The 27,131-nt window shown below is 39.9% G+C and overlaps 1 protein-coding gene across 1 annotated transcript in view; it reads right to left on the bottom strand.

The window, feature by feature from the left end:
* LOC136810771 (uncharacterized) overlaps positions 1 to 27,131 on the bottom strand; it is a 108,963-nt gene that overhangs the window by 49,968 nt on the left and 31,864 nt on the right. The window contains exons 8-31 of the mRNA XM_067067373.1: positions 26,653 to 26,727; positions 26,099 to 26,158; positions 24,670 to 24,747; positions 24,144 to 24,176; positions 23,795 to 23,842; positions 22,720 to 22,764; positions 21,178 to 22,296; positions 14,891 to 20,803; positions 13,876 to 14,115; positions 13,604 to 13,657; positions 12,890 to 13,105; positions 12,012 to 12,077; positions 11,750 to 11,803; positions 11,135 to 11,350; positions 10,581 to 10,712; positions 9,803 to 10,195; positions 8,964 to 9,128; positions 8,657 to 8,788; positions 8,350 to 8,526; positions 7,715 to 7,810; positions 2,980 to 3,393; positions 2,108 to 2,429; positions 1,002 to 1,180; positions 340 to 462 (exon numbers count right to left, since the gene is read on the bottom strand). Coding sequence (XP_066923474.1) covers positions 340 to 462; positions 1,002 to 1,180; positions 2,108 to 2,429; positions 2,980 to 3,393; positions 7,715 to 7,810; positions 8,350 to 8,526; positions 8,657 to 8,788; positions 8,964 to 9,128; positions 9,803 to 10,195; positions 10,581 to 10,712; positions 11,135 to 11,350; positions 11,750 to 11,803; positions 12,012 to 12,077; positions 12,890 to 13,105; positions 13,604 to 13,657; positions 13,876 to 14,115; positions 14,891 to 20,803; positions 21,178 to 22,296; positions 22,720 to 22,764; positions 23,795 to 23,842; positions 24,144 to 24,176; positions 24,670 to 24,747; positions 26,099 to 26,158; positions 26,653 to 26,727 — 10,350 coding nt within the window. The remainder of the gene's footprint in view (positions 1 to 339; positions 463 to 1,001; positions 1,181 to 2,107; positions 2,430 to 2,979; positions 3,394 to 7,714; positions 7,811 to 8,349; positions 8,527 to 8,656; positions 8,789 to 8,963; positions 9,129 to 9,802; positions 10,196 to 10,580; positions 10,713 to 11,134; positions 11,351 to 11,749; positions 11,804 to 12,011; positions 12,078 to 12,889; positions 13,106 to 13,603; positions 13,658 to 13,875; positions 14,116 to 14,890; positions 20,804 to 21,177; positions 22,297 to 22,719; positions 22,765 to 23,794; positions 23,843 to 24,143; positions 24,177 to 24,669; positions 24,748 to 26,098; positions 26,159 to 26,652; positions 26,728 to 27,131) is intronic.

Raw genomic sequence — 27,131 nt, 5'->3', positions numbered from 1 at the left:
TATGCGTTCTTCTTGCATATTTTAAGTATTAAGATGCTCAATTTAGTAGATGAAAATACTAAGATCTATATGGTATGTTGTCTAATCAACTTCTGCCGGGACATGTAGATGAGTACTTTTCGTGATCGTGAGACTTCAGACCTTTATTTTTCGTTCAGATTGAAGATGGCTGATTTAGAGCATACCTACGATACCATTGCTAAATCGGCAAGAAACCAGGGATAAATAGGGTGACCCAGCTGGTACACAACGTCGTTTAAACGTTTTTCTAATATTCACAACGTCCATATAACGTTAGCTGAACGTTGAAACAACGTTGTGTGTCAGCTGGTGACTTACTTGGAGGGTTGAAAACCGGCTGGATAGCAGGAGGTTCAATGATATTAACAGAAGCAGCAGGAGGTGCTTCCATGTTGACGATTAAAGGACGTAACACGACTTGCGCTCCAATGTATGATGGTACTGAAACGTGAGATGAAAAAGTGAATTCATTTCGAATGGCTTCTCTATTTTGATTCAAATACTCTTAGGCCCCAAATAAACGGAGGGGGGTTCGAATAAACGGGGAGGGGTCCTAATTAGGTCCGGGGGGGGGGGGGGTTGTTAGAAAATTTTCGAAAAATTAACAAGCGGGGGGGGGCGGGGGGGGGAACGGGGGGGGTTTTAGAGAGTACATGGAACTGTTCTAACATTGAGAGGTTCGAGTTTCAAATAGCATGAACGGAAGATTTCATTTTCAATTACCGTATTACTGCGAATAAACGTACCAGGCGTTCGATAATTTTTTGGGATTTTAGGAGGGGAGTTTATTTGAGGGGGCGTTTTAAAGAAAGGGGGCGTTTATTCGAAAAAATACGGTCAGTTTGAATAGCATCCAGCCACTTCATAATAGTGCTGAACCAACTCGAGCTAGAAAGTCTAAACAACGTCTAACATGCCGCGTAAGCTGTGTTCCCAAAACCTTTAGAAATATAAACTTAGTCAATAATAATGAAACTTACGTGGTCTGGTCTGTTGCATCAGATCTTCAGTAATAGGGCGTACTAAACGCCCACTGGGTAATTGAACGCCCACTGAGAAATGATCATCGCCCTGACCATGTTTAACAGAGATTCCTTCCAAGTAATATGTTCGATTTCCTTCCAGTTGAATTTCGCCTGATGCTTGCTCGTCAGGATGTCTAAAAATAAGAATTATCTTATAAAAATAGTTCAAGGAGGGCCTGACTTTTTATTTAAAGAGCTAAAATCTTGTTATACCAGCAAGCTGGAGTAATTGTTACAATTATTACAGCTCGCTGATCATACTACGAACTTTCATGTCGTTGAAATATTACAAATAGGATCTCCAAGACAAATCTAGACCTTTTTTATTCGGTTTTATGTTGGATCAAACTATCCAAGGAAAAACATCTTCAAATTTTTAAGCTTGAAAGATCACTGAACTCTAAAATAACGTTTTAAAACGCGCTTTATACCTTATCGGGGAAAACAAATGTCGGAGGAAAGTGACGAAAATTTTGAGGGGGTGAGGAAATTTTTTCCCGACAAAATATTTCCCTGACATTCTATCACCCGACCAAAACTTGTACCCGATTATTTTATCCCCGACCAAAACATTTACCCGAAATTTTAAACCGCAAGAAAAATTCAAATCTAATTTTTTACATCTTTATTTACCGAAATTAGTGCTTTAAACGTCGAATTACAAGATCCATTTTTGAGCTAGTGAAGGAAACCATTTCTTTTGGACAGTTTAGTCGGGTGAAAGTGACGAATTTGAAATTTTGGTCAGGGGAAAGTGACAAAAATGCCTCTAGGTAACGAAAACCCCGACTAAATAAAACTCCGACATTTTTCCCCCGATAAGGTAACTATCATAGAACAATAGCCAAAGCTATGAAAAAACCTTCCCTCGGAAAGACAATAAGTAGCTCCAGTCTTTATCTTTAAGGGCCTGTAATAGAGAGATTTAAAGGACAACATGGCTTGAGTTGGGAGAATTGGAGACAGCGATGTTAGACCGTGTTGAGGGAGGGTTATTGTACATTTCCGACCTAGGTCTTCACTGATCTAGATCGAAAGATGAAATGAGAGACAGTACTTACAGATCGAATTGGTTGTGAGCCGAAGGATACATTTGTGAGATGATTTTCTGTTTATTCATTTCTTGTTCATCAGCACTCAAGTATAATTCACATGAATCAGTACAAGACGTGAAAAAGATGTAGTACCCAGACTCCGGTGCCCGGAACCACCCGTATAGGCGTTGTCCGAAGTCTTGCCCCACACGTTGTGGTGCATCCATAAGAGGTAAAACACTCCGGGCGTCTGGTTTTTCCGGATACCTGGACGACGTGACAAGACCGTATAAGTCACGTGATCTCCAACCCAGTCCTTTGTAGATTTCACGAATCACACCGGAACGAACTAAAACAAAATGAATTAGATTTTTCGACATAAATTCATCGTTGTAGAAATGGTATACTAAAAAATTATTAAGGTCTAGATCTTGAGAAGACAAATTAAGGTCCCGGGGACTCAAATAATCGTTCCAAAAACGAGGTAGGAGTTGACAATAACGCAACTAAGGCCTAAATGACTATGTTCAAGATAGTCACAAAACTAAGGGGTCATGCATTTGGCATGCGTGTGTGCATACAGGATGGTCCTGAAGAGAAATCCTGTGTCGGAATACCAATACAAGTAGAAAGTTTTTTTGCACGTATGTTTAGTTTCAATCTTTAACGTGGAACAGTAATTATCACTTATGAAGAAAAAAAAACAAAAAAAAACAACAACAACAAAAATACGGTAAACAGAAACGCAATAAACTCACGAACATAATTGAAATATCGATTGGTGTAATAATTTTTTTTTTTAAACAAATAAAGATTTATCAACTTGTAGTCACGTATTGACACAGGACTTTTTTCGGGACACACTGTAATATGTATCAGTGCATGGAATTGTCACTTACTGTCGTCTTCTAGTGTTTTTTTAGTGGCTGTCGCCGTTACGTGACGTTTCTTTCCTTTCGTGACGTGATGTCTACGTTGATGTTTTTCGTGGTGGGAATGTGCTACGTGCGTCTTCTTATGTGAACGTCGTCGTTGAACTTTGTTGCGTAACTGTCGTAATCTCGGATCAAGTCTTTCGTGAACGTCCGGTCTGTATGGTGTATGTCTTTTGGATGTGGACACTATACTAAGGCCACCGAATTGTGGCCCACTAGCGCCTAATGAGCCACGAGGAGCATCCATCGACGCGGCGTAGAAGCGCCGAACAAGTTGTGAGAGGCCGTGCGCGGGTCCGTTTAGACCCATCTGCAGGTTGATTTGTCCGGACGTAGACATTGTGTTGTCGCTACCAATGGGCCCGAAACCAACATATTCTAAACAGGTTGAATTAAAACTTTTTGATGCTTTATCAAGTCTCACTTAAGTGCTGACTATATACATTAATGTAATGATTCAATCCCCGGGTCATACCAAAGACTTTGTGCATAGGCGTAGCGAGATACCCTGCAAAATGTATGAGGGAGTGCAGACGTTTATGACATATTCATTATATATTGATAAAACAAAGACAATAATTACAGTGTCGTAAAAACCGCTCTCATCCATAAATGTTGCAGGGTATCTCGCTACGCCTATGTTGTACTTAGTTCAAAAATTGTAGTTGATGCCGCTCAGCTTGCTCAGGATTTAGAGAAGGATCAAAGGTAAATGGAGTAATCAAGGGAGAAAGAGTGACACCCTCCCCTATTTTCGGACAAATATCTATCAAAAGAGGAACCTTCGGGTCAACTCCAACTGCGATCGCAATCTTGCTAACTTACCAGGAGACTTTATCTTCCTGGACTTTCAACAAGCAGAAAGAAAGGTTATTTTCCAAATATTTAGAAAAGTTTTTACTTAAAGTTTGATTATTTAGTCGAATTGGAAAGTCAAGTAAAAGTGAAGCCAAATAAAATCAAGTAGAAAAAATGCCCAGTCAGCGTAATAAGATAAGTAAAAGCTCTTCAAGTTGAGCCTCTATAACTTGAATATGTCTTCTAAACTGGAAGTTTTCTAGTCCCTTCAGTTAACAATACCTTATAAACCTTACTCCATAACTCGAACAAATTTGTATTCCTCGTGCGTGTTCGAGTTATAGTGCTTCAAATTTGATAACAAGTTTTTTACGTCGAGCTCTGTGAAGAGCACACGAAATATTCAATTATCAAAATTTTGAATAATTTCTAAAACCCAGGGCTTGTAATTACAACATCATTCATCTATGGTTTGAAATAACATTCGATCCAGTTTGAAAAACTAATAATAATTTGAATCCAAGTAGAAGAAATATGGATCAACCTTAAAAATTCGTACGTCTAAGTTTTCACGCTTATACATATATAGCTGAGTGTCTTTTTTCCTAAATCCAGGGTATTTTCCCACTGGGACTAAATTTTTGCCGAATTTTCCAGTGGGGCTGGGGTCCCAGTGGATCTGTGACACAGGGGTACTAACAAACAAAATCAAGAATTTTTAATATATGAAATATAATTTTTTTAGATAAATAAATAATAAAATAATTCGTAGATAAAATAACTTGACAAAAAGGTGACTCTATTCAATGGATACAATATTTCTAGTGATAATTTAACGGAATCGGTCTAATCTGTTGGATTCGCGGGATTTCTTCCAGAATGGTGAAGCAAGCTCATTCTCGGGATTGTCAAGTTGTCTTTTCACACATTTGTTGTTGGTTCTTGTGTTCTTTTTTCGGTCACGGTTGTTTTGGCCATTGTTGTTGTATTTTCCATGGTTTCCGATGAAGACCTTTCTGATGTCTGCTTTTCGATTATTAGTGTCTTTGGATTCATCCAATTTTCGTTGTGCAGTGGATTGGCTTTTTATGATCATTTTTCGGCCGAAGGTTTTCCTTACCACAATTCTTTGATCAGTTATGTTGGTTTTTTCTTCAGTCATTTTCGATTTCTTGATATCTTCTTTTTTAGGTTGATTTCCCCATTTTCGTTTCTTTTGTGCATCTTGTCGAAGATCGGAGATTTGAATTTCCTCATCGGAAGCGGTGGACAAGCGGGGAACACTTTCACGGCTTGTATCTAAGCGAGGGACGAGTTCATCTTCATAGATCTTTATACAAGGAACAAGTCTTTTTCTTGAAGAAGCAGAAGGTTCACTTTCACAAATTTTCATCGCTGGTTCTTTAACGGGAGTGGTAACCGACTTTTGTTCGGGTGGTTTATTCATTTTCACCGTTGGTACAACTGAACGACCAGAGGGTTGTTTAACAGCAGTGGTAAATGAAATTTCTTCGGAGGGTTTATTCATTTTCACCTTTGGTATATTTGAGAGACCAGGGCGTTCTTTAACAGCAGTGGTAACTGAGTTTTGTTTGGATGATTTATCATCAAACATCGACAATCCACCGAACGCAAAACACAAATGATCGATCTCAGGCGAAGGTTCTTTGTACACCGAATCTTGATCATCGTTCATCTTATCCAGAAAGTCAAGATACTTTTTTGGTTCATTATCCGGCTTATGGCGAATCATCTTTGATTCTAATTGCCTGTCCGATTTCAGAAATTTGTTTTTGTTCATTCGATGTTTTTTAAGTTCGTTAAGATACGGGTGGTATCTTTTTGAAGTGCGTTTCTTCATAGTGAATAAGGGCTGCGTATTATGTTTCAAACAGTTCTTCAACTTGTTTTGAACGAGGGATGGAACATTGGGTTGACGATACATACGATATTGAATCATTTCTTTCATCAAAATGTTTGGGAACACTTTTGCGAATTCGACTGTTCCATTCATATTTTCACTGATCATAGCAAAATCAGCTGATCCGGAACTCATCAGGAAATGAAGATTTTCCATTTTGAAAACCAATTTCTGAAATTCCAGCATTGACTGTAGATAACATTCTGTTATCATCGGTTTACTACAAGCAACCATCTTGTATTTCCAATTTTCTTTCACAATATTATAACAATTCAATAATGATTCTCTTGGAGCGTACTTACTCCAAACGAAAGAGAATTCTAATAATTTGAATGCAATCATTTAAAAGAATCGACGCTGGATAAAGTGCCGAAAATATATTTGACGTCAGTAAAAAAGGTCGAAAAAAGTGACGTCAGTTTGTGAATTTTATTGAATTTGCTTTTTGGCGGTTTTTAAGTAACTCGTCTTCAAATCCTTCTATTCGACAACAGAAGTAAATTTATTTACAAATACTAAAGATAAAACGCCGTTTCTTTCAAAATCCAATGTGTCCTGGTTGTTCCGCAGAATACATCGGCAAAACTGACCGGAACCTACACGAACGTTGTCTCGAGCACTCGTACCGAAAAGATAGTGCTATTTGTCGTCATCTTTTGTCACGTTTGAACTTTAACGACATCAACAAAATGCTCTTGTTTATACAGAAACCATTAAACAAAAAACAACGAAAGGAATACTTTTTGATCACAATAGAAAATAACACTTGTACAGGGTGTCCCTAATAAAAGTATCGAGTTTGAACATGCGATTGAGTAAAAAAGTTTGTGTGTGTTATCGCTAAAATATAAGAACGTTCTCCATCACATATTGTTACGTAATGACAAAGAAAAAAGAGGGAGAGCTTAAAATACAATTTTGTGAATACACACTTAAAACTTTCTACTCAATCGCATGTTCAAACTCGATACTTTTATTAGGGACACCCTGTATTATTGATAGGAATATTCTTTTAATAAAAGAAGCAATTTATATCAAAAGGCATTCTCTTATTTTGAATAGTGGCCTTAAAGCCTCTAGAGATTTGTATCTATTTTCTTAGTTCTGCCGCATTTTAATTAGTCATTTAATTGTTTTAGATTTTGAAATCGTTTTTAAGCTCAACTTTGTTTTACAGAAATCATTTGCCTGAATGATGTATATGATACTATACGAAATATAGCTGTTTTTAAATCAAAATTTTCATCTTTTGCTTTGAATACTTGGTTTGATGAATTATCTCCGACTTGCTTTTATTCTTAAAGCTTTTTTCACATGTACGTAAAATTTTACTTAAGACCTTGAAGGGTGGGGAATTTCCCTAAGCTTACGTAGTGTTTTAAAGCCTTATGTAGAGTTAGCTTACGCTCAAAGAGTTTTGAACGGAAGGAAAAGTCACGTCAAGACCCTCTTAATCAACAAAAACTCTACATAATGTCGGGGAAATTCCCAAAAGACAGCCTTACGAACGATTTTCCGTAAGGTCTAAAGTAGAATTTTATGTGAAAAAAGCTTAAGAAACAAATTTCCTATTCGTTTCAAATTGACTCTAATACCCATCACTGCTATATGAATAAAAACCTATTTCCAATACCAACATCACTTTGAATTTAATCGTTTTATTGTTGAAGTAAAAAAGTTTTTTACTTCTTGAAAAGTAGTTCTGTTCATAACAATGACACGCGTGAAGCTCTGAAGGTCAACATCTGGAAGGTTTAGATTACGCAATTTTGCAAAACCCCTTTAAGAGGCCTGGACAAAGCCTTCGTTTTCGGGAATTGGCGAGTCCAACCAAAATATTTTCAGGTTTACGCACAAGGGTAGTTGAACCCGACTGGGGATGCAGCAAATCAAAGGTTAACTATCATACCTCTCCGTTGGGAAATTAGCCCGCTCCTTTAGAGTTTTAGCATGGCCCTAACCCTAAGTAAGAGTACATACGTTTTCTGTTAGCGTTTTTGTCATAATTATAGTGATGGTTGTCATGGTGAGAATGTCGAGGAATGTTTGACCGTCCAGCCAGTGATTCTATGTTAACTGTCGATGGAAAAGATGAATACCTTGGTAACATGCAAAGAGGTTAACGGTGAGTTTCAGTAAGGTCATAACTTATCGTTAAAAAGTCGGAGAAAGGGACAAAAATTCTAAGGAGCTGAAAAACTATTTCAAAATCACTAAAAAACTATTTCAGCAGAGTAATGACAGGCAAGCATCTCGTTAAAGCGTTCCGAATTAAATGTCAAGTTTCTTGTCACTTGGTTTTCCAGTTTTCCAGTCAAAATACACATTTAATACTGTGACAGTTTTCTGAGTAGCCACTACAGTACAGTACAGTTGACGCTCTCTAATCAGATTTTCAAGGGGAATTGGATTTTCGTCGAATAAGAGGGTATTGAATGGAGCGTCGTCTATGAGTTTCTTGCTGACGGTGACTTAAAATATAATGGCGCATATCGAATAGAAGAACGTTAAATAAGAGAGTGTCAAATGTGTTTAGATGTTCATATTTTCAGAAATCAATCATCGACAAGTGAAGGAGTTAGAAATCCTATAATCAAGCATAAATGTGTACATACCTCCAAGTCCCGATCCTCCTAGACCACCGAAAGCGCCACCGCCACCGGCTGCACCTCCACCACCAGCACCGCCTCCACCGCCCCCACCACCGAAGGCAGCAAGGGCACCAAGACCTCCACCAGCTCCTCCACCTCCGCCTCCGCCACCGAGACCACCACCACCACCGGCTCCAGGACCTAGAGATAAAATATCACATGTTTGAAAATTGAAAATCTGGATTGGTGTAAAATTCGCGAGGGAGTTCGTAAAAAACCAATATAAAGAAAGTTTTAAAATGTATTCCATCGAAAGAAAAGTTTAACTTACCAGCTCCGAGGGCGGCCAGTGCAGCAGCTAAATCACCAACGCCACCGGCTGCGGCCCCTGCGCCTCCCGCAGCAGCGCCTCCGCCAGCGGCCATTCCTGAAGCCGCTCCTCCGCCAGCTGCACCCATCGTACCTTGAAAATAGAATAAGCAAAAAATTTAGATGGTGAAAATTCAACTGAAACTTCTTATAGAAAAGTTTTACATTTTACATCTTTAGAACAAGATGGTAAGAGGCAATATCGAAATTACTACCGCTGGAGAAATTGTCAAGAAACAAAGTCAAAAGACCAAGAAAATCATTCTTACCAAGTGCACCCATGAGACCCATAGCGGTTGTAGCGGCATTAGCGGCGTCCGTGGCTGCTTTGGTAAGTGTTTGTTGCGCCGCTACTTGTTGAGATGCGGCTAAAGCGGCTTGACTAGCCTGTGCTGATTGTGCAGCGGCTGAGGTTTGAGCCAAGGCTTGTTGAGCTGTAGAGAGAGAAAAATAAAAAATGCATTTTTATGTCTAAAATACACTTTAAACAATTTCTAATCTTATTGCATAGCATCTTAAAACTTTGATATTTTTCCATTCCCAGGCTCTTATATTTGAATTTCACTCTCAAATAAAAATGGTCTTTCTTCTGCGCATGTTCTATTAAGTCAATTCCTTCACTGATTGGCTGCCATGGGGAGTGTGATACGGAGAGAAAGGTTGTATGACGATTGAGGTGTTGTGGATATTGTGGCGTAGTAAGTCGACGGTTGGTTGGGCCAAATCTAGAAACATTGAAATAGAAAAAAAGAAAAACTTTTAGTTTTAGTTTTGCGTGCTAAGTTTGTTCTACATTCTAAAGTTCGTCATGTTTCCAAACTAGAGGAGGCCTGGAAAACCCGATTTAAAAAAACGAGTTATTAAAACCCAAGCTATGACGTCATAACTCAGATTTTTCATAACTCGGGTTTTTTTAGCTCGGGTTTTCCAGGCCTCTAAACTAGAGACGCTTATACGTTCCGTCACTCATCGTTGTTTTTAAATTTCAAATACAGTCAAGAAAGTAACACTACAGATTTGACCCGTCATGTCATGTGTCAAAAGTCGAAACACGTGATTCGTCAAATATTTGAAATACGCATGCGTGAAATAAAAAAAAAAAACCCACCTTTTGTGGAAGAATGTTTATGTTTCCTTAGTGACCGTTTTCCATGTTTTGTTAGCTTGTTACGTTTTCTTAGACTGTGGAAAACATTGTTAAGAGTGTTGACCTCGTTGATGGCGTTGGCAGTGATTGGGGCGACCGCTGCAATACGGGCGGCTTTATTCATTAGGGTGAGTTTGTTAATTCCATTCTTCATCGCGTTCATGCTAGCTACGTGAGTTCTCTGTTGAGCTTCTACCAAATAATTATTTACCAAAACGGCGCCCCTTGATGGAGATATCTGTAAATCTAACGCGATGTTAGGTCCGATAGCGACTGTGTATGAAGCTCTTCCGTTGACGGTTAACGAGACGCCATATTGTGCATCCATAGCAACGAAGGTTAAAATTTTCAAACCTGGAAATGAAGAGAAAAAGTCGTAATTTTGGTTTTGGGAATTTAAATTTGACGAATCCAAGTCTATTTACTTTAAAAGGTACACTTTTTGTTTACTACTACCATGTGGAAAGCATTTCGTTGGAATTGGAGTTGATTGCCTTGAGCATGGTTTCCACATGTTCAAAAGAGCACTCACTTGAAACCATTTTGAGGGATTGAAAAGTTGGTTAATACACACGCTTTCAGATATTCTCGAGAGTTATTCTGCGATAGCAACACTTAACTTTCTTCGAAGTAAAAAGGTATAGTTTTAAGTCGACAACAGAATGAAAGACAGTATCAAATGTTTGACATGAAGTTGAAAATGTATTTGGAATATTCTCAGCGCCACATGAAATCTTACCTCCTGAGCAGAGAATAGTTTGAGCAGTTGCACCAAGTGGGCCGAGCATAATGTTGTTCGGTTGACAAGAACTTGAGGTTAATCGACAAGCGCGCACGTACTCGCTATGCACACTGACATGAATCTCATACGCTGAAAGAAAAAGAAAGAAGAGGTTATGGGCTATTTACATACAAATATCTTTTAGACCGATTATTAAACAATTATAGGCGGATTGAAATCATAAAGCCATTTTATCAGAATTTTTCTTGGGGTTTTGATCGTTTTTGCATACACCGAAAGATTGAGTATCCAGTAAGTTTGAGACAATAAGCTCGTATAAAGTAGCGCTTACCAAAGCGTTTAAAAAACGGTGGATATCGTTAATCTGTAAACTCGGCAGGAATTAAGAATTTTATAAAGCTTATATACAAAAACTTGTATATACTCAAAAATAAAAAGGTTTTGAAATGTGGAAGTCAAGGATGTAATTAATAAGTTGAGTAGAATATTCTTTACATCAATATGTATCAATGTAAAGAAGATTTTTTCTAAATATTGGTGAGTTTTCTTACCTCCGTGAAGTTTATCGATAGGTCCTGAAGGCGGTCCGTGTCCTGGCATACCATCCGGTTTCTGTAACTTCTCCTCCTTCCCTTTCTCTCCGCCTCCTCCTGCAGCGGGCGCTGCGAAACCACCACCCACCGCTGGGGCGGGCTGAGCGGCCGCTGCAGCAGCACTTTGTAATCTGAATTGATTTTTTGTCATTTCTTGGGCAGTTTTGAGATTAACTATGATTTGATTGAGAGTGAATGGTATTCAGTAAACGCAAGGTAAGAATCCCTATACCAGTAAAATATATAGTTTAGTCTCCATAACTGAAACACGCACGGGGAACACAAATTTGTTCGAATTAAAGAAATTTCGCCGCGTTATGGGGTATGATTTATAAGACATTTTTAACGGTAGGGAACATAAAACTTGTTCGAATTAAGAAGATATTCGAGTTACAGAGGTTCGAGTTAAAGAGACTCCACCGTATATTAAGGGGCGTTACTGAAAAAAACATTGTCATATAGGCAGTGGCAGTTATACCTCTGTAATTTACCCTAGACATCTAAACTCCCTCCCCATTTTCCTCTTTAATAACACAATGAGTAAAGAAATAAAGATATTTTGCGGAATGTTACCGATAGCGGCGCCGAGATTTGCTGCGGAACCAGCGGCTGCTCCGGCATCTCCACCTGAAAAGAAATGGATGTGAAATTGTGTTACTTTCGCTAAAAATGAGATTTGGATTTTATAATAACCAGAAGGTAAGAAGTTTGAGATGAAACGAAGATTGACAATCTATTCAATGACGATCAGAATTTAGGAATCATTTACATCCGTAAATAGAAAAAGTAAACAGATTTAGATAGTGCCATTTGAAGGAATTAAATTTTATAGTACCTGCAGCACCACCACCTCCTCCGCCTCCACCTGCATCACCACCGCCACCGCCGCCACCGCCTCCAGCTGAAATATAGAGAAAAAGAGCTTTAGTGATTATCCGAAATGTAGCTCCATTTGACGATGGAATAGTATTGTGATCAATTGAAATGAAATTGTGAAAATTGGTAAATGATTTATACAAGATATCTTCAATCATGGTCAAAATCTATTGAGAATTTTGCTTATTTCCTCGTTATTTTTCGAAAGGTGGAGTTCAGGCGAGAAAGTCGCTTTTGGGCTAATAGCGCACCTCGCTGAATCTAAAAATAGATTTTATTTTTGACATAATCATTACTCTCGATGTATTTGTACGAGTTCCAATCCCATCAACCTTTGCGTTAATCTCTTTTTCCCGTTAATTGCACCATTTGACAAAAGATATATAACAACTTGCACGTATCTTTAATTGAGCTGCATTGAATTGTGGGATTGCAACTCGTACAAATGTCAAAAAAATAAAAAGTAATAATTATGACGTATGCGTTGCGGAGCGCTATTGATCAATTTATTCGAGTATTTCAATTCGGGAGGGCTTTATAGACTTCCAGGCTATATTCTGAGCCCTATTGGGCCATTCTTGAACTTTTGGATCCTTAGATCTTAAGTCTTATAAACTCATGTTAAAAACCCAGAGTTAAAACTCTACCCTTCCAACCTAACTTAGAGCACTTCCAAATCGTTTGTGGTTTTGAAAATTCGTGGGAATTTCCCTTTTTTCTAAAATACTACAACCATGATTGTACAAACAAGAATGCCTTAATAACATTTCAGAAATATACTAAAAATTGCATTTAAGAGCTCTCTGCTCCATCAACTAACAAAAAATTCGAGCTCACCTTTACCACCACCGCCACCACCTTTATCATCTCCACCACCTCCGCCAGCTTTACCGCCACCGCCTGCAAGAAGGGCGCCAAGAGCGAGAGCTTGCATTGTTCCCATTTCTCCTTTACCACCTTCTGCTCCACCTGCGGGAGCGGGGGCCGCCGCCGCCCCTCCACCAAGTGCTTTGATAGCGTCATCATCAAGAGCAAGCTGGACTTTGATGGTTCCTTGATAGATAGAATGAATGAGAATACGTAATATAAACAGTAAAGTATCGTAAAATCATAGTCATTATAAAAATACTGATCTGGAAGGCTTTTGTCTCTTTTTATTGTTAAAAGATGGAGCTTACGTACTAAAATCGATTAGTTTTGCAAACTTTTCGATCATATGATTAGAAAATAGACCAATCCCAAGAGGAGATTTTGGTAACATGATCAAAAAGTATACAAATCGCAACTTGTCTTTTGTTTGTAACAAAAGAAAATTGAACAAAAAGCTAAAACAATACATTGCCGGACCGGGGTTTTTTATCATGACTATGGTAAAATTCAGAGATAAATACATACCAGAACTAGGATTCTATTGAAAAGGGAAATAGACAGGATATGCACACAGCTATGTAATACCAACTATTGCGAAAATTGAATAAAAATAAGATGGAAAGACGGCATAGTTCTATTAAAGAACAAAGAATAATTAAATAAAACGAACATGAAACTTACCATCACCACCTCCGCCTCCACCGCCTCCTTTGTCATCTCCGCCACCGCCTCCTCCTAAGAAATAAATATAGTTAAAAAAGCTGAATTCACCTTCGACTTTGAATGACCTTTTTACATAAATGCAATGACTTTACTAACAAAGTATCGCATAATGTGTGCCATAAGGGTTGGCAAGTTGATGACAATTAGTAATGAGCAATAGACTTTAAGAAATAAAGACTGAAGTTGACATCCCTATAATTACGTTTATAATAAAAAATATATCAACTTACCGCCACCACCTCCACCGCCTCCGCCTCCGCCACCACCGCCACCAGCTGGTGCGTCAGCGGGTACCAACTTCATTGGTCCGTATGGTGTCTTGAGAGTTTGTCCGGGTTTGAGGTCTGGAGGTTTTTTCTCTTCTTCGACTTCAACATGGGTGTATTCATGATGGACAGGACCGTTGATGTGGATATCCGGCGTTTCTAAATGCATTGCACCGTCATGGGAAGGGAGAAGTCTCATGGGACCTGAAAGGGGGAATTTGTCCATGTCTAGTCAAAGTCAATGTCGGTCATTTTGGTTTAAAGAATGATTGAAGAAAGCAAAATAATGGGCCAAATTTAAACTTATAGACTGGCCTATGTTTTAGTAGTCATAAAACAAAACAAAAACTTGAAATGAATATCTCTACCTAAATTCTTAATCTCTTCAGAATTTAAAACACTTATTATCTACATTGGATACTTATACTATGGGCTCTTCCAGAAAAAAAATTGAATATGGGGGGGGGGGTGGAAGATATAAAATCTTTTGGAAATTCATTCCTCGGACATTGTAAATTGTGACCCCCCTCCTCGGACAACGGAACTCACCCCCCCCCCCGGACAAGCACCAGTTGACCGCCGGACATTCAAAATCACCCCTAATCAGAGCAAGTTTGCCCCTAAAACAGGCAAATTCTGCAGATTTTTCACTACCCCTACCCACTATCCAATATCCTTTATCTCCCCTCCTATGTACAAAAATTTTCTGGAAGAGCTCAATGTAGCCTGTTAATACCTGCACACACTTTCTTGTACTATTAAACAAATCTCTAATACTACTGAAACTCTAAATTAATCGGTCTTCTAAAGAATTTAATTCAAGATAACTTGCTTTCCAAGGGAGCGTTCGAAATACCCGTATCGACAATTCAGTCGTCAAGAACAAAAAAGATAATTGTAAGATTTGTAAAGTCAGGTAAAATGTCTAATTTCTCGAAATCTTTAGTACTGGACTGATTAAATGGATTACGTCACTTACTGCCATGATGGTAGTCGTGTAAACACATTCCTCCTGAAGGAGTGCTCAAAAAGTCACCATGATGGTCTCCTTCACCGTGTAAATCACCAATGAACTCTTCCCCATGGTGACCGAAATCGAAGGTAGTATGCTCTCCACCAAGATGTGCACCGTCTCCTCCACCGAGGTTAAAATTCTCCCCTCCACCGTTATTAAGACCTCCTTCCAGGTGATTGATCTCCGCTCCTACAGGGTGTGCATTAGCAGACACTCCACCGTATTGTACCCCAAACTCTCCTCCAAGGTGTGAGCCATGTATGTCATGAGCCAAACCTCCGATACCAAGATGTCCACCAGTAGAAAATCCAGCATCTCCGTGGTGGAGATCTGATCCGAATCCTGCTCCTCCAAGGTGTGTTTCCGCTGTGTATGCTCCTTCAAGATGTCCACCAGTAGAAAATCCACCATCTCCGTGGTTGAGATCTGATCCGAATCCTGCTCCTTCAAGATGGCCATTAGAGCTGATACCAATTCCACCGAAATGACCATTAGTAGAGAAACCAGCTCCTCCATGGCCTCCCTCACCTTCAGCAAATACACCATGAGCGTGGTTTCCATCTGATGAAACACCGACCTGGTTTCCACTTCCACCATCTAGCCCAACACGAGCGATTGTACCACCGAAGGATGACACATAATGTCCTTTAGTGGCGTGATCCGTACCGTGGTAATTGGAAAATCCGATATTTCCAACTTCAGAAGTTATAGGTCCGTGTGTGAACGAAAAATGAGAAGCAGTTTGGGTGAAATCGGGAAGTTCTCCTCGCCGTTCGAATGTGTTACGATTCTTCGATGAACCACCTTCTGAATTTTGTTCACTGCTAGTTGTTTCAGAATCGAAATTTGGTACGAGTCGACTTATTGGGTATTGGTTTTCACGAAGAGGTTCAGAATTAACATTTGCTTTTTTTGTTCCTGTCATCTCAATGTGTTTAGATTTGAAATTTGGCACTAGTTGTCCAATGGGCGGTTTTCGAGTGTGTTTCTCTGGAATAAGATGACGCCCTTCATGGTGTTCCTCTGAATGTGCAAATTCCAACCCATGAGTATCGCTATGCCCTAAATCCAACCCGTGCTCTTCTCCGTGTCCGAAACTCAATCCATGTTCGAGGTGATGTTCATTTGTTTCTTCTATATGTCCGGCCTCATGATCTTCTGTGTCAAACGCATGCACAGCCTCGTTTTCACCTTCATGTCCGAAATCATGTCCAAAGTCATGTCCGAAATTAATCTGTCCATCACCACCGAAACCTCCAGAGTAAACATGCTCAGTATGATCATTGTAAGAGTGGTGCGCATGTGCTAGATTTTCCGGACTTCCGTCATGAAAGGAAGAATAACCATCCATGATATGGTCTCCGGTGTTCAGCGGTTCCGCTTCGATGTAAGAACCGTTTAAAAAATCATCAGACGCAAAATGAGGATGGTCTTGGTGTAATTGACCGAACGAAACATGCGAGGTATGAATATGCATTTGCCGTTTATCGGCGGCCGATCCTAAACCGCGCGACTGGTCATTTGTAGAAGATAGTTGGTCATTTTGGGAATTAGAATCACCGTTATGAGTAAACACTCGCCGGTCGTTGGAGGATAATTCAAATTTGCTGGTTGGGTTTTCTAAGGAAATCTGTGTTTGAGGCTGATATGATTTTCCAATACCGTCGTGTAGTGTTTGGTTCATTTGCTTTTGATGTTGTTGCAGTTTGGCATATTTGAGATCTGTGTCTGTTGGGACAACAATGCGTTTACTTGCTGGTAGAGCTGGCGTTTTGAATGTCTTTTGAAGTAGAAACTTCTGATTGTGTGGTGATGTGTCTTTAGTGGGAATCAGAACTTTCCTCTTTGCTTGAGTGACTTCTTTGAAAGGAGATGAAGAAAATATTCGTTCATCTAGAGTTGTTGGTACTAGACTCTTTTTCTTGAACTTTTGATGAATTTCGTTCCTCTTAACATGATGATGGTGGGAATCTAATTTTGATTTGATGTCACTTCTTTTAGTATGGTCCCGGCACCCTGAATTCTGTAACTTCATTGGGCCTTTTGGGGTCAGTACCACTTGGTTTTCATTCATCCATTTCCCAGAATCGGTTGAATTTTGCTGACCAGCCATCGCACTCACAGGAACATACAAGTAAGCTCGTTTGCTGGTTTGACTCGTCAAAACATATCCAGGGAAGTTCCTTTTACTCAGATCTACAGCATGGCCCCAATGGTCCACGAGGTACGGTCCGCTTTTTGTATTTCCATACGAATGAGTCAAAAAGACCATACCTCCGTGTGGGTTTCTGACCAAAGGTAAAGAATACGGACTGGACTTTTTGGACCCTTTGTTAGAGTCGCTGGTTTCGATGTTAATTTCACCATTTCGTGATACAGAGTAAGGTACAAATGGAAGTTTTAAGTTGTTTTCAAAGCCTTTGAACATCGAGAGTGGAAACCACCCTGGAGAATCTGTCGCATCTTCATTCTGTACTGAAACCAGGTCTCTTATATTCTTTCCACTTTTAAATTCTTGCACGAAATTCGGGAATGTGTACCAAGTTGTCGATGGTACTCCATCTTTACGTGAACCAGGTTGATCATTCATAATAGAACCACCATTTAAAATCCTACTTAATAATTCTGCACCGTGTTGGCTGTTACCCTGTCCAAGTTTGAAGGCCAGGTTATCCATAATGTGACCTTCCAGCCGACTCAGCATCTCGTCATTTCGAAGAGTATCCTTCCTCGACGCCTCTTCTTCGTGGAATGGTTGTTTATCCAACCGTTCAACCTCTGATGCATCTTTTTTCAACCTCTCAGGGTTCAATAGTTTTCCAAGAATCTTAGCACCCATGTGGGAATCACCTTTTCCAAGTTTTAGTGACAGTTTATTCAAAATCTTTGCTTCCATCGCTAACTCTTTCCCTTTGTCCGTGCCAAGCTCATCATAACCATTCCGGGTGATTCCCTCATCACTCTGGGTTTCCCCTTGCTCAGTTTTTCCCTCTTCAACATTAAGGGAATCTCCTACTGCAGACACAAAATAAGGCATTTTATTTCTCTGTTTGCCTTTCGCTTTCTCCTTCTCCATGAACTTTTGTAAAAACTCTGGTAGCTCATCATCCTTTTCCGCCTTTTTTGCTTCGCCCTTTGGTTTATCTCCGCCCCCAATGTTCGCCCAAATTTTTTGCAACAGTTTGTCATCGGCTTTCATTTCTCCTTTACCACCGACAACCAAGGGCGGGGGTGGCTTTTCTTTATCATCACCGCCCTTACCATCTTTATCATCACCGCCCTTACCATCTTCCCCACCTTTCAATTTCATTTTCAAAGTTTCGTCCAACGCCTCGAATTGGGCGTCAAATTTCTCTTTATCATTCTTAGGTAGCTTAGCTGCTTTGATCATTTTCTCATCCTGCGCTTTGATTGCCTCTTCAGAATCTTTCTCCAAATCACCAATCTCTTTCGTCTCTGATGCTTTAACCATGGCGGAGATTTTGATTCCATTTTTCTCATCATTACCAGCTTCACTATCCAATACTCGGTGCATCGAATCATCAAAATAATGTCCTTTCCCATCAGTATGCACGTGCATTGCTTTCAACTGTTTGTTCAAATTCTCCTCTTTCTCATCTGCATTGATGTGGATGGCTTCCATGCTATTCCCATGATGCTCTACACCTCCGTCACTAATGACGTCACTACCATAATGGTGGCCACCATGATTGATTACGTCACTTCCTTGATGATGACCTTCACCTACAAATGTATCCACTCCTCCACCAAGCTCAATATGACCACCAGGATATGACGTCATATGGGGCCCTTCCATCCCATGACCTCCTGCAAATGCGTGGCCTGCATTGAACTCTTCACCACCGTGATTTCCTTCATAAAATGCGTGGTCAACCTCATTTCCACCAGCTCCGTTATGACCGACAAATACATGCTCAGCACCGTTGTGGTGGGAACCAGGTCCTTCTCTATGTCTTTCACCCCGGAATACTGTGTGGAAACCACCCTGATGTTCAAGAAATTCCCCTTGTCCTCTTCCAACGTCACCTTCGTGGAAACCATGCCCTTCTCCGATAAAGCCATGACCATCATCACCATGAAAACCTTGGGTATTGTCTCCATGGAAACCAGGTCCAGCGTCTCCATTGAAACTATGTTCAATACCACCATCTCCATGGAAACCAGGTCCAACATCTCCATGAAAACCATGTTCAATACCACCATCTACATGGAAACCAGGTGCAGGGTCTCCATGGGAACCATGTTCAACACCACCATCTCCATGGAAACCAGGTCCAACATCTCCATGAAAATGTTCGATACCACCATTGAAACCAGGGCTAGCCCCTCCATGGAAACTTTGGATATCACGCTGGTGTCCACCCGTAAAATGTACAGGGTCCTCAACACCGTGGTGCGAAGACAAATGCGTATTTTCTGCTTTATAGCCATGAGCCTCATTATCTCCTTCAGGGAGTTCCATATGATCTTCGTCACCTTCTTCGAAATGATGTGCGTCATCAGGGTGGTCTCCGCCCTCTCCGCCAACTTCAACACTTGGCGGTCCGCCCTGCTCATCTTCTACAGGATCACCAGAACCTTCGTACTCTTTAGGTTCCTTGGAAGTGATATGCGGTAAATTAGCATGTGCATCATGATCTCCTTGTAACATTTCAGGTCGCATTTCGTGGTGCTCAATGTGTGCAATATCGAGTATAGGATCTGTCCAATGATTCTTAATAGCGTATCCCTTCTTCGCAGAGTCATCATCCGGTTTGTCTACATCCGTGTCTGTGTGTTTATCGTGATCTAAATCGTGATCATGTACGTAATGAGTTATTTCATCCGTGGACGAGAGCACGTGGTCCAAATCAACAAAATGTTCTCCATCGTAGTGGTGATCGAACCCGATATGGAATTGTTCCACCGGAGGAGTGTCAAATGATCCTGACTTCAAATTGATGTCGGCCATCTTGGGATCTTTCACGGCAGCCACGCGACCGTAATTGATACAGGGGTGTTCCATACCACACTTAGACCAGGAAGGGATTTTCCCGAGGTTCACAGATTCATGGTGGTTTGATTCATCAGCTCCATAATGGAAACCCAGGGCTTTTATTTTATCATCGTCGTAATTATGTTGTTGCCATGGTAAAGGTAGCATGCCTGTTTCTCCGTAAGATAGAGGTGGGATACCAGCACCACCCACGAAATGCCGCCCAACTCCTTTCTCGTTGGAAGGTGGTTGAGGGTGTATTAAAGGAGTACCATAGGGAAAAGGTTGACTTTGTCTTTCCCTGAAGTTAGCCGCATCAAGTGGTGGGCGAATGACGGGCGCTAACGGGCGTTTTATCCCAAAGTTTGTGAATTGATTTTGTCGTTGTGTCCCGATGAAAGTGGATGGATTTAATGGAGGGCGGACCATAAAAGGTGGGCGGGTAACCGAAGGAGAAGGCTGATACATATCGGGTCGAAGTCCATTTGATGACCTCGTTTCGTAGTTAGTGGAAATCTTTGTCACCAAATTTCCTTTCGGTATTTCGATGTCAGGACTCACTATGGGCGACTCAGCTTCAGGACGTGAAAACTCTTTCACATTTGAAGGTCCCAATGTGGGTGCATTTGAAGCCTTTTCCGTCATATGTTTCAACTTTGCAAGATAGTCATTCATATCTAATCCACCGCTATTGAAACTCTTAGTTTCTGTCAGTGAACCTTCGATGAAATAACGTCTTTGCGAAGTACTATTTTTGTGAGATTTGTCGAAGATATTTGCAGTGTTGTTAGTCGGTTGTTTGTTAATGTCAGTTTGTATTAGTCGTGTCAGATGTCGTTTGAGTCGCTTGTTATGGACAGTCATTTGTCGTTTGAACGCCCCTAAAAAAGTCAAAGTCGAAGAAAGGGTAAAGAACATTTCTAAGGGAAAGACAAAGTTTTTAGATTGGTTGACTATCATTATATTCGTTTTTATCGGTGCGAACCTTTCCTCAACTTTGACTTTAATTTGTAGTTTCAGATTTGTAGGTGCGTTCAAACTTTGTCCATCCCTTACAACATACCCATCGTGCATTAGTTTAGAATCTCATGTTAACTCACTACTACACTAGATAGCTTACCGTATGCAATGTAACATCATAATCTAAGTTTTCTAGCCCCTAAAATAACGGTAGTTTTCAGAATGAAGAAAAACAACTAAAAGTTCAAGATTCATAATACAGTTCATAAAAGAAATAAGAAATAATGGGCCTTACCATGTCCGAAGCCAACGAGATCTGTGGCATGTGGATGGTCACCATGGAAACTATATTCATGTGTGTCGTGTCCAATCCCCATTCCGTGGCCTCCATCAAAACCATGACCATCACCGAATCCATCATGTCCATCAAAGCCACCACCGTGTCCGAAGCCATCACCCATACCGTGGCCGTATCCTCCTCCGGCCGCAAAGCCGTCGAATCCACCGTGCCCAACTCCGAAGCCACCACCGTGTCCGTCACCGAAACCTCCGCCACCGAAGCCACCACCGTGTCCGCCAAAGCCTCCGTGACCATCACCAAAGCCCATACCTCCGTGCCCATCGTCACCAATATGAATAGCTCCATCTCCGTGACCACCTCCATCGCCTCCGTGTCCACCGAAGCCACCACCCCAGCCTCCACCAAGGCCACCTGCACCCCAGCCGTATGAGCCACCTATACCGTGACCGCCACCAAACCCACCTCCGTGGCCTCCACCAAAAGTGTCACCATGCCCTCCGCCACCAAAACCGTCACCGAAGCCATGTCCTACGCCAAAACCGTCTCCGTGTCCTACGCCAAAACCGTCTCCGTGTCCTACGCCAAAACCGTCTCCGTGTCCGCCACCAAAGCCGCCTCCGTGTCCGCCACCAACGCCGCCTCCGTGTCCATCACCGAAACCACCTCCGTGTCCGCCGCCAAAGCCGTCTCCGTGTCCTACGCCAAAGCCGTCTCCGTGTCCTATGCTAAAACCGTCTCCGTGTCCGCCACCAAAGCCGTCTCCGTGTCCGCCCTCAAAGCCACCCCCGTGTCCACCGCCAAAGCCGTCTCCGTGTCCGCCGCCAAAGCCGTCTCCGTGTCCGCCACCAAAGCCGCCATCGTGTCCACCTCCGTAACCGTCTCCATGGCCTCCGCCGAAACCGTGTCCATCACCGTGACCTCCGACACCACCGCTAAAATCACCGTGTCCGTAAAAACCACCGTGACCACCGTGACCATGTCCGATATAACTATCAATTGTGTCATGCCCGTCACCGCTGTTGTATCCGTGACCGAAAACGTGACCATTATCGAAATCGTGACCCCCGTCTCCGAAATGGCTGCCGCCACACATACAAGACTTCTTAGATATCCCTGAAAAATATAGAGTTATTTCATGAATTAAAGTTAGAAAGAACGACAATGTAAAGGATCTTAAAACAAATAGGAAAAAGGCTACACAGTATTTAACGAGATACTTTATAGACCTGCGATACACTTTTTAAGAAATCTAGTACTCTATGTAGAAGTCCGAGTGCAAACATTAAATTCGATATTTTACGTAGATAGTACAGTAGTCTAGGACTTTTAGATTGTTTTAAGGGGGGCCAAATCCAGTCGGCTCGGCTATCTATAACCTGAACAGAACAATTGGAAGAAGCGGGGATTCGAACCGTGAACCCATGGTTTCAGGCGCAGACGCCTTTGACAAAACATTGAAGATGAAAGAAGAGTTTGGTTCAATAGAAAATTTCAAGTGAAAAAGAAACGGATTTTTCGATTTCTTCAACAACATACTTCCGTGTTTATCTTTGACTTGAACGTGAAATCTCTTCATGTTTTCTATAAATGAAAAAATAATGATGGTGATAGAAAATTACTAAAGTAAATTTTGCCATTCCAAAAGTTACTTTAACTTTTTTGATATCCAATTTATTAATTGCTAATTAATTTTACGAAAATTGGAAAATTCCAACCCCCCCCCCCCGCTTATTTATTTTCGGGAAATTATTTTTGAAAGTTCCCTCTTTTGCCCTAATTCTGCTGTATTAGCCTCCTTTTCGAAAATTTTCCACCCAGGACATTTTATTCCAACCCCCCTCCCGCTTATTAATTTTTGAGATTTTTTCCAACCCCCCCCCCCCCCGGCTATTAGGTACCAGAGAGTAGAGCATTGAAGATGATTTTTAAATTTATTAAAGTTAAGATAGTCAACCTTTATGATATACCATCGTTTTGCATAAGGTTCAACTTTCCACACTAAGATTCCACTGCCTTAATTCTAGCGGAAAAAGACCAGGACCCCACGTAGTTGAAAAATAAGCTAAAGTTAGGCAGTTCCGCAATTCCATTTCCAATCTCATGCAAGCTATCCCAGGAAAAATAACGGAATAATCCTGGAAAAGTCAGAGATGAGCGGAATAAACAATAAAAAAATTCTTAAATTTTGTACTCGCTCGGCGCAGGAGCAGATAAAATTGTTTTTTCCTTTGTTTAAAAACTGATGTGTAAATAAATGGAATAAATTCGATATTATACAGTTTAAAAGACCTTTTATTTTTGAATAGGTTTATGGTCTACTAAGCTTTTTTTGGTCGCTGAACAACGCGCACGGCTCGATTATTGCATAAATTAAACAAATTAAGCCTTCAAAGCTTGTCGCAATGAACGGCGTGAGCTTTTTTGAAAGTTGAAAAACTTCAACTTTGTGCGCAAAGCTGTGCGTCTCTTCTATTGTTCATTTTGAAGTAGCCAATCGTGCTCTCTTTATGTAATGGGTGATGAGGTTGGTATTATAAAAAACTAATATAACATAATGGAGGTATATTGGTTGGAGCTTTAGTAGAAAAAGAAAAATGTTTGAATTTCTTACTTGTATTTTTGAAATGGCGTTTTGATCGGTCACTCTTCTCCTTATCGCCTGAAAGAAATATTCAAATAAAATTAACAGCCAATCTTTTTTGTTTCAAGTAAAAAATCATGTTATAATGCATAAATCCTGTAAAGTAAAGTTGTCTGTTTTTATCTCTCTAATTCGATCTTCAAGGGACTAAATAATTTTCTTCGAATTATAGAAAGATTCGAAGAATATAGATTCGAATTAGAAAGAGATTCACTGTAAATTAGTGACAAAAAAATCTACAATCGAGTCTGTCAAAATTCTGTTCATTTCTGTCAAAGTTTATTGTAATGTTTTATCATGCTAAGTCACGTGGCCTTACCCATCAAATGCAAAGGGTCAGCTATCTGTACGCCTGAAAAATATAGTCGAATTTGTCAAATGTAAAGTATCATATCGATGTAAGTCAAATGTCACTACAGTGGAGTCTCCTTAACTCGAGCAAGTTTTCTTGTCCCTTCAATTAACAATGTCTAATAAACCTTACTCCATAACTCGAAATGCGTGTTAGAGTTATGGAGACTCCACTGTATATAGCAGGCATACAAAACTGTTTCAACTTTTATGGACGTTATAAACGTTAGATTGACGTTAAAAAAACTTTGTGTGCCAACACAGTATGAGTAATGTGGGGGTACTTGGGTAAAAATAGGTGTTGGGTATGTGGGTTAAGGGTTACAAAAACAACAAAAGTCACAATAGTGTCGGGATTTCCCCGTTAAAAGGGTGCAGAAACCAGGAAAAGCCAAAAATATATATCAGTCGTATAGCAGTCGTGTCATGTCTTCAAGTTTTTGGTTTTTCCGTAGAAAACATTACGTCATGAATATTATAAATCAATGACTTACCATCACAAAAACAATCTCTTTGGTAACGCCTCATCTTTTCATATTCTTTATGATTCAAAGGTTGTAGAAAGGAGCGTTCTAATAGGAAAAACAAATAGTTATTCGTTATCATTTTTACCCTGTACTACCCCGTCCATGGGCGTTTGTTTTATTTTGAAAAAACTTGCCGTGTGTCGGTCTGTTTCGGTTAGCGAGATTCTGTATCTTAGTTTTCTCAGTTTGTCTCAGTTTTCTGGGACAAAATGCGAGAAAACAAAAGCGTAGAATAAAAATAACTACGCTCCACCCCGAAGAGACATTCAGAGATTTGCGTAAAAATGTCTCAGACACGGAATGTTGCCTAACCGTAACAAACTGAACTTCTTTTAAGGGCTCTGGTCATAGTGAAAAATCAATTTCAGAATTTGAAGATAAAACCTTACGTTGTCGCTGCTTTGACATGTTTAAGAACAAACTGCTTTTGAAAAAATGAATTTAAGTAATTACATCATGAGTAATTAAGGAATAAGTGTGACATGGACCTTAATAAAACGTCATAACAACGCTATTCGTATACTTTTCACAAAAAAAGCCTAATCTGCTTGGGAAAATCATTTTATTGTTTCAAACTTTTTTTAAGTTAATGACAAATAATTTCTTTATTAAGATTTTTTCGGAAAAATTTTCTATTTGGCTACATCCCAAGTTATAGTTGTTTTCGTATGGAAATTTAGCGGAGAAAATTGCCAAAAATGAGGTTTTTTGAAGATTTTAAAGGAAAGATACCTCCACAAAAATTTACCGAAATTGTATTTTTAGATACTAAATAGATACATCACCTGAACCAAAAAAAATTCCAAAATGTTTGATTTTTACCGAGATTAGGGCTTTGATAGGTGAAATACTCTTCTTCGAAAAACTCTTCGTTTTCTTCTTCATTTAACTTTATTACTTCAATTTTTCGATTTTTAAATTCTAAAAAGGGGGGGGGGGTTCATGGTTGGCAGAGGAGCGGAATCGGCCCTTTTTTCGGACGGAGTGGCGAAATTTGGCGAAAATTTAGACAGAATTACGGAAATTGGGTTCTCTGACGGAGACGGAAAATTAGACAATTTTAGTGCGGAAAAACGGAATTTAGCAAAAAAATTTGCGGAATTTCGGAATTGGTAAAAGATATTCAAAATTTGCGGAATTTTCGACAAAAATATTGAATTTCAAAGGAATTTTGGGTGACGGAATTTTGGTTCAATTTAAGACGGTTTGACGGAAATTGGAGAAAAAATTGGCGGAATTGCGGAATCGGGTACCCCCTGAACCCCCCCCCCCCCCCCTAAAAAGGTAGGTTTAACAGGACATATAAAAAAAGGCCCGTAAAACAACTAATCAAATTGGTCTAAACTAAGTATAATTTAAAATTTGAAAGAGTGTGGCGAAAATGGCGGTTTCTTACTTTGTACAAGACTGGGATCAACGAATCGTAGTGGAACCAAAAATCCGGAAATCTTTAATCCTGGAAATGAAGAAAATATTAACATTTAATGATCACAATCTTTTCCTCTTTTCATATCTCAGCAAAAATTGAAATTACAAGACTAGGGTCTAAGCAAAAGTCGCCTTCAAAAAGCTGAATCAACAATCAAAATTGAAATACATGTTATTACAGTTGACTCTCTCTCTCTCTCTCTCTAATTCGACTTTCAAGGGATCAAAATTTTTCTTCGAATTAGAGAAAGATTCGAATTATAGAGAGTATTTTTATACTATTGAGGGGATCAATATTTCAGTTCAAATTAGAGAAAGATTCAAATTATAGAAAGTATTTCTATACCATTGAGGGGATCAATATTATTTCAGTTCGAATTATAGAAAGATTCGACTTGTAGAGGTTCGAATTAGAGAGAGTTGACTGTAGTTGTTAAATTATTTAGGTCAATTTAGTTTATGTAGGAAGATAAGTTTAATCTCTTTTTGAAAGATATTTTCTAAGATTGTTGGCATGCATACCATCAATATCTTTCAGTCCTTCAGGAACACTGGCAGATTCGAATGCGTTGACCACATTCTCTTTAACTGGTAACTCTGAAAAGTGAAATTGAAAACTTGGGTTCATAAATATCCAGAAGATTGTATTTAGATCATTTTGAGCTAGATTATTTCATGTCCAGGGAGTATTTTAAAGACTAGGATAACAACACTTTACATTTCTATGATACAGAACCGGTGGGAACCTCGCACCACTGAAAAATTCGGCCCAAATTCCGTCCCCAGTGGGAAAAATAGAATACCCTACGATTTAAGCTCCACTTGGTATTGACTTCTGAAAAAAAGTGCACTCCAAAACCATTTCCGCTGGAATTTTCTAGCTCGGAAAAATATCATTTCTATCCCCACAGTAGCTGTGAGACAGAGGTTTAACATTGGTTTCTTCTTGCCTGTACCAAGAAAAATTCCAAAACTTGTTTGTGGAAACAGCCAATTTCTTA

This window comes from Clytia hemisphaerica, unplaced genomic scaffold (genome assembly GCF_902728285.1).
Source record: "Clytia hemisphaerica strain Z4C2 unplaced genomic scaffold, Clytia hemisphaerica genome assembly, whole genome shotgun sequence".
In the NCBI taxonomy this organism is placed as follows: domain Eukaryota; kingdom Metazoa; phylum Cnidaria; class Hydrozoa; order Leptothecata; family Clytiidae; genus Clytia; species Clytia hemisphaerica.
This window is presented reverse-complemented; position numbering and strand designations above follow the sequence as displayed.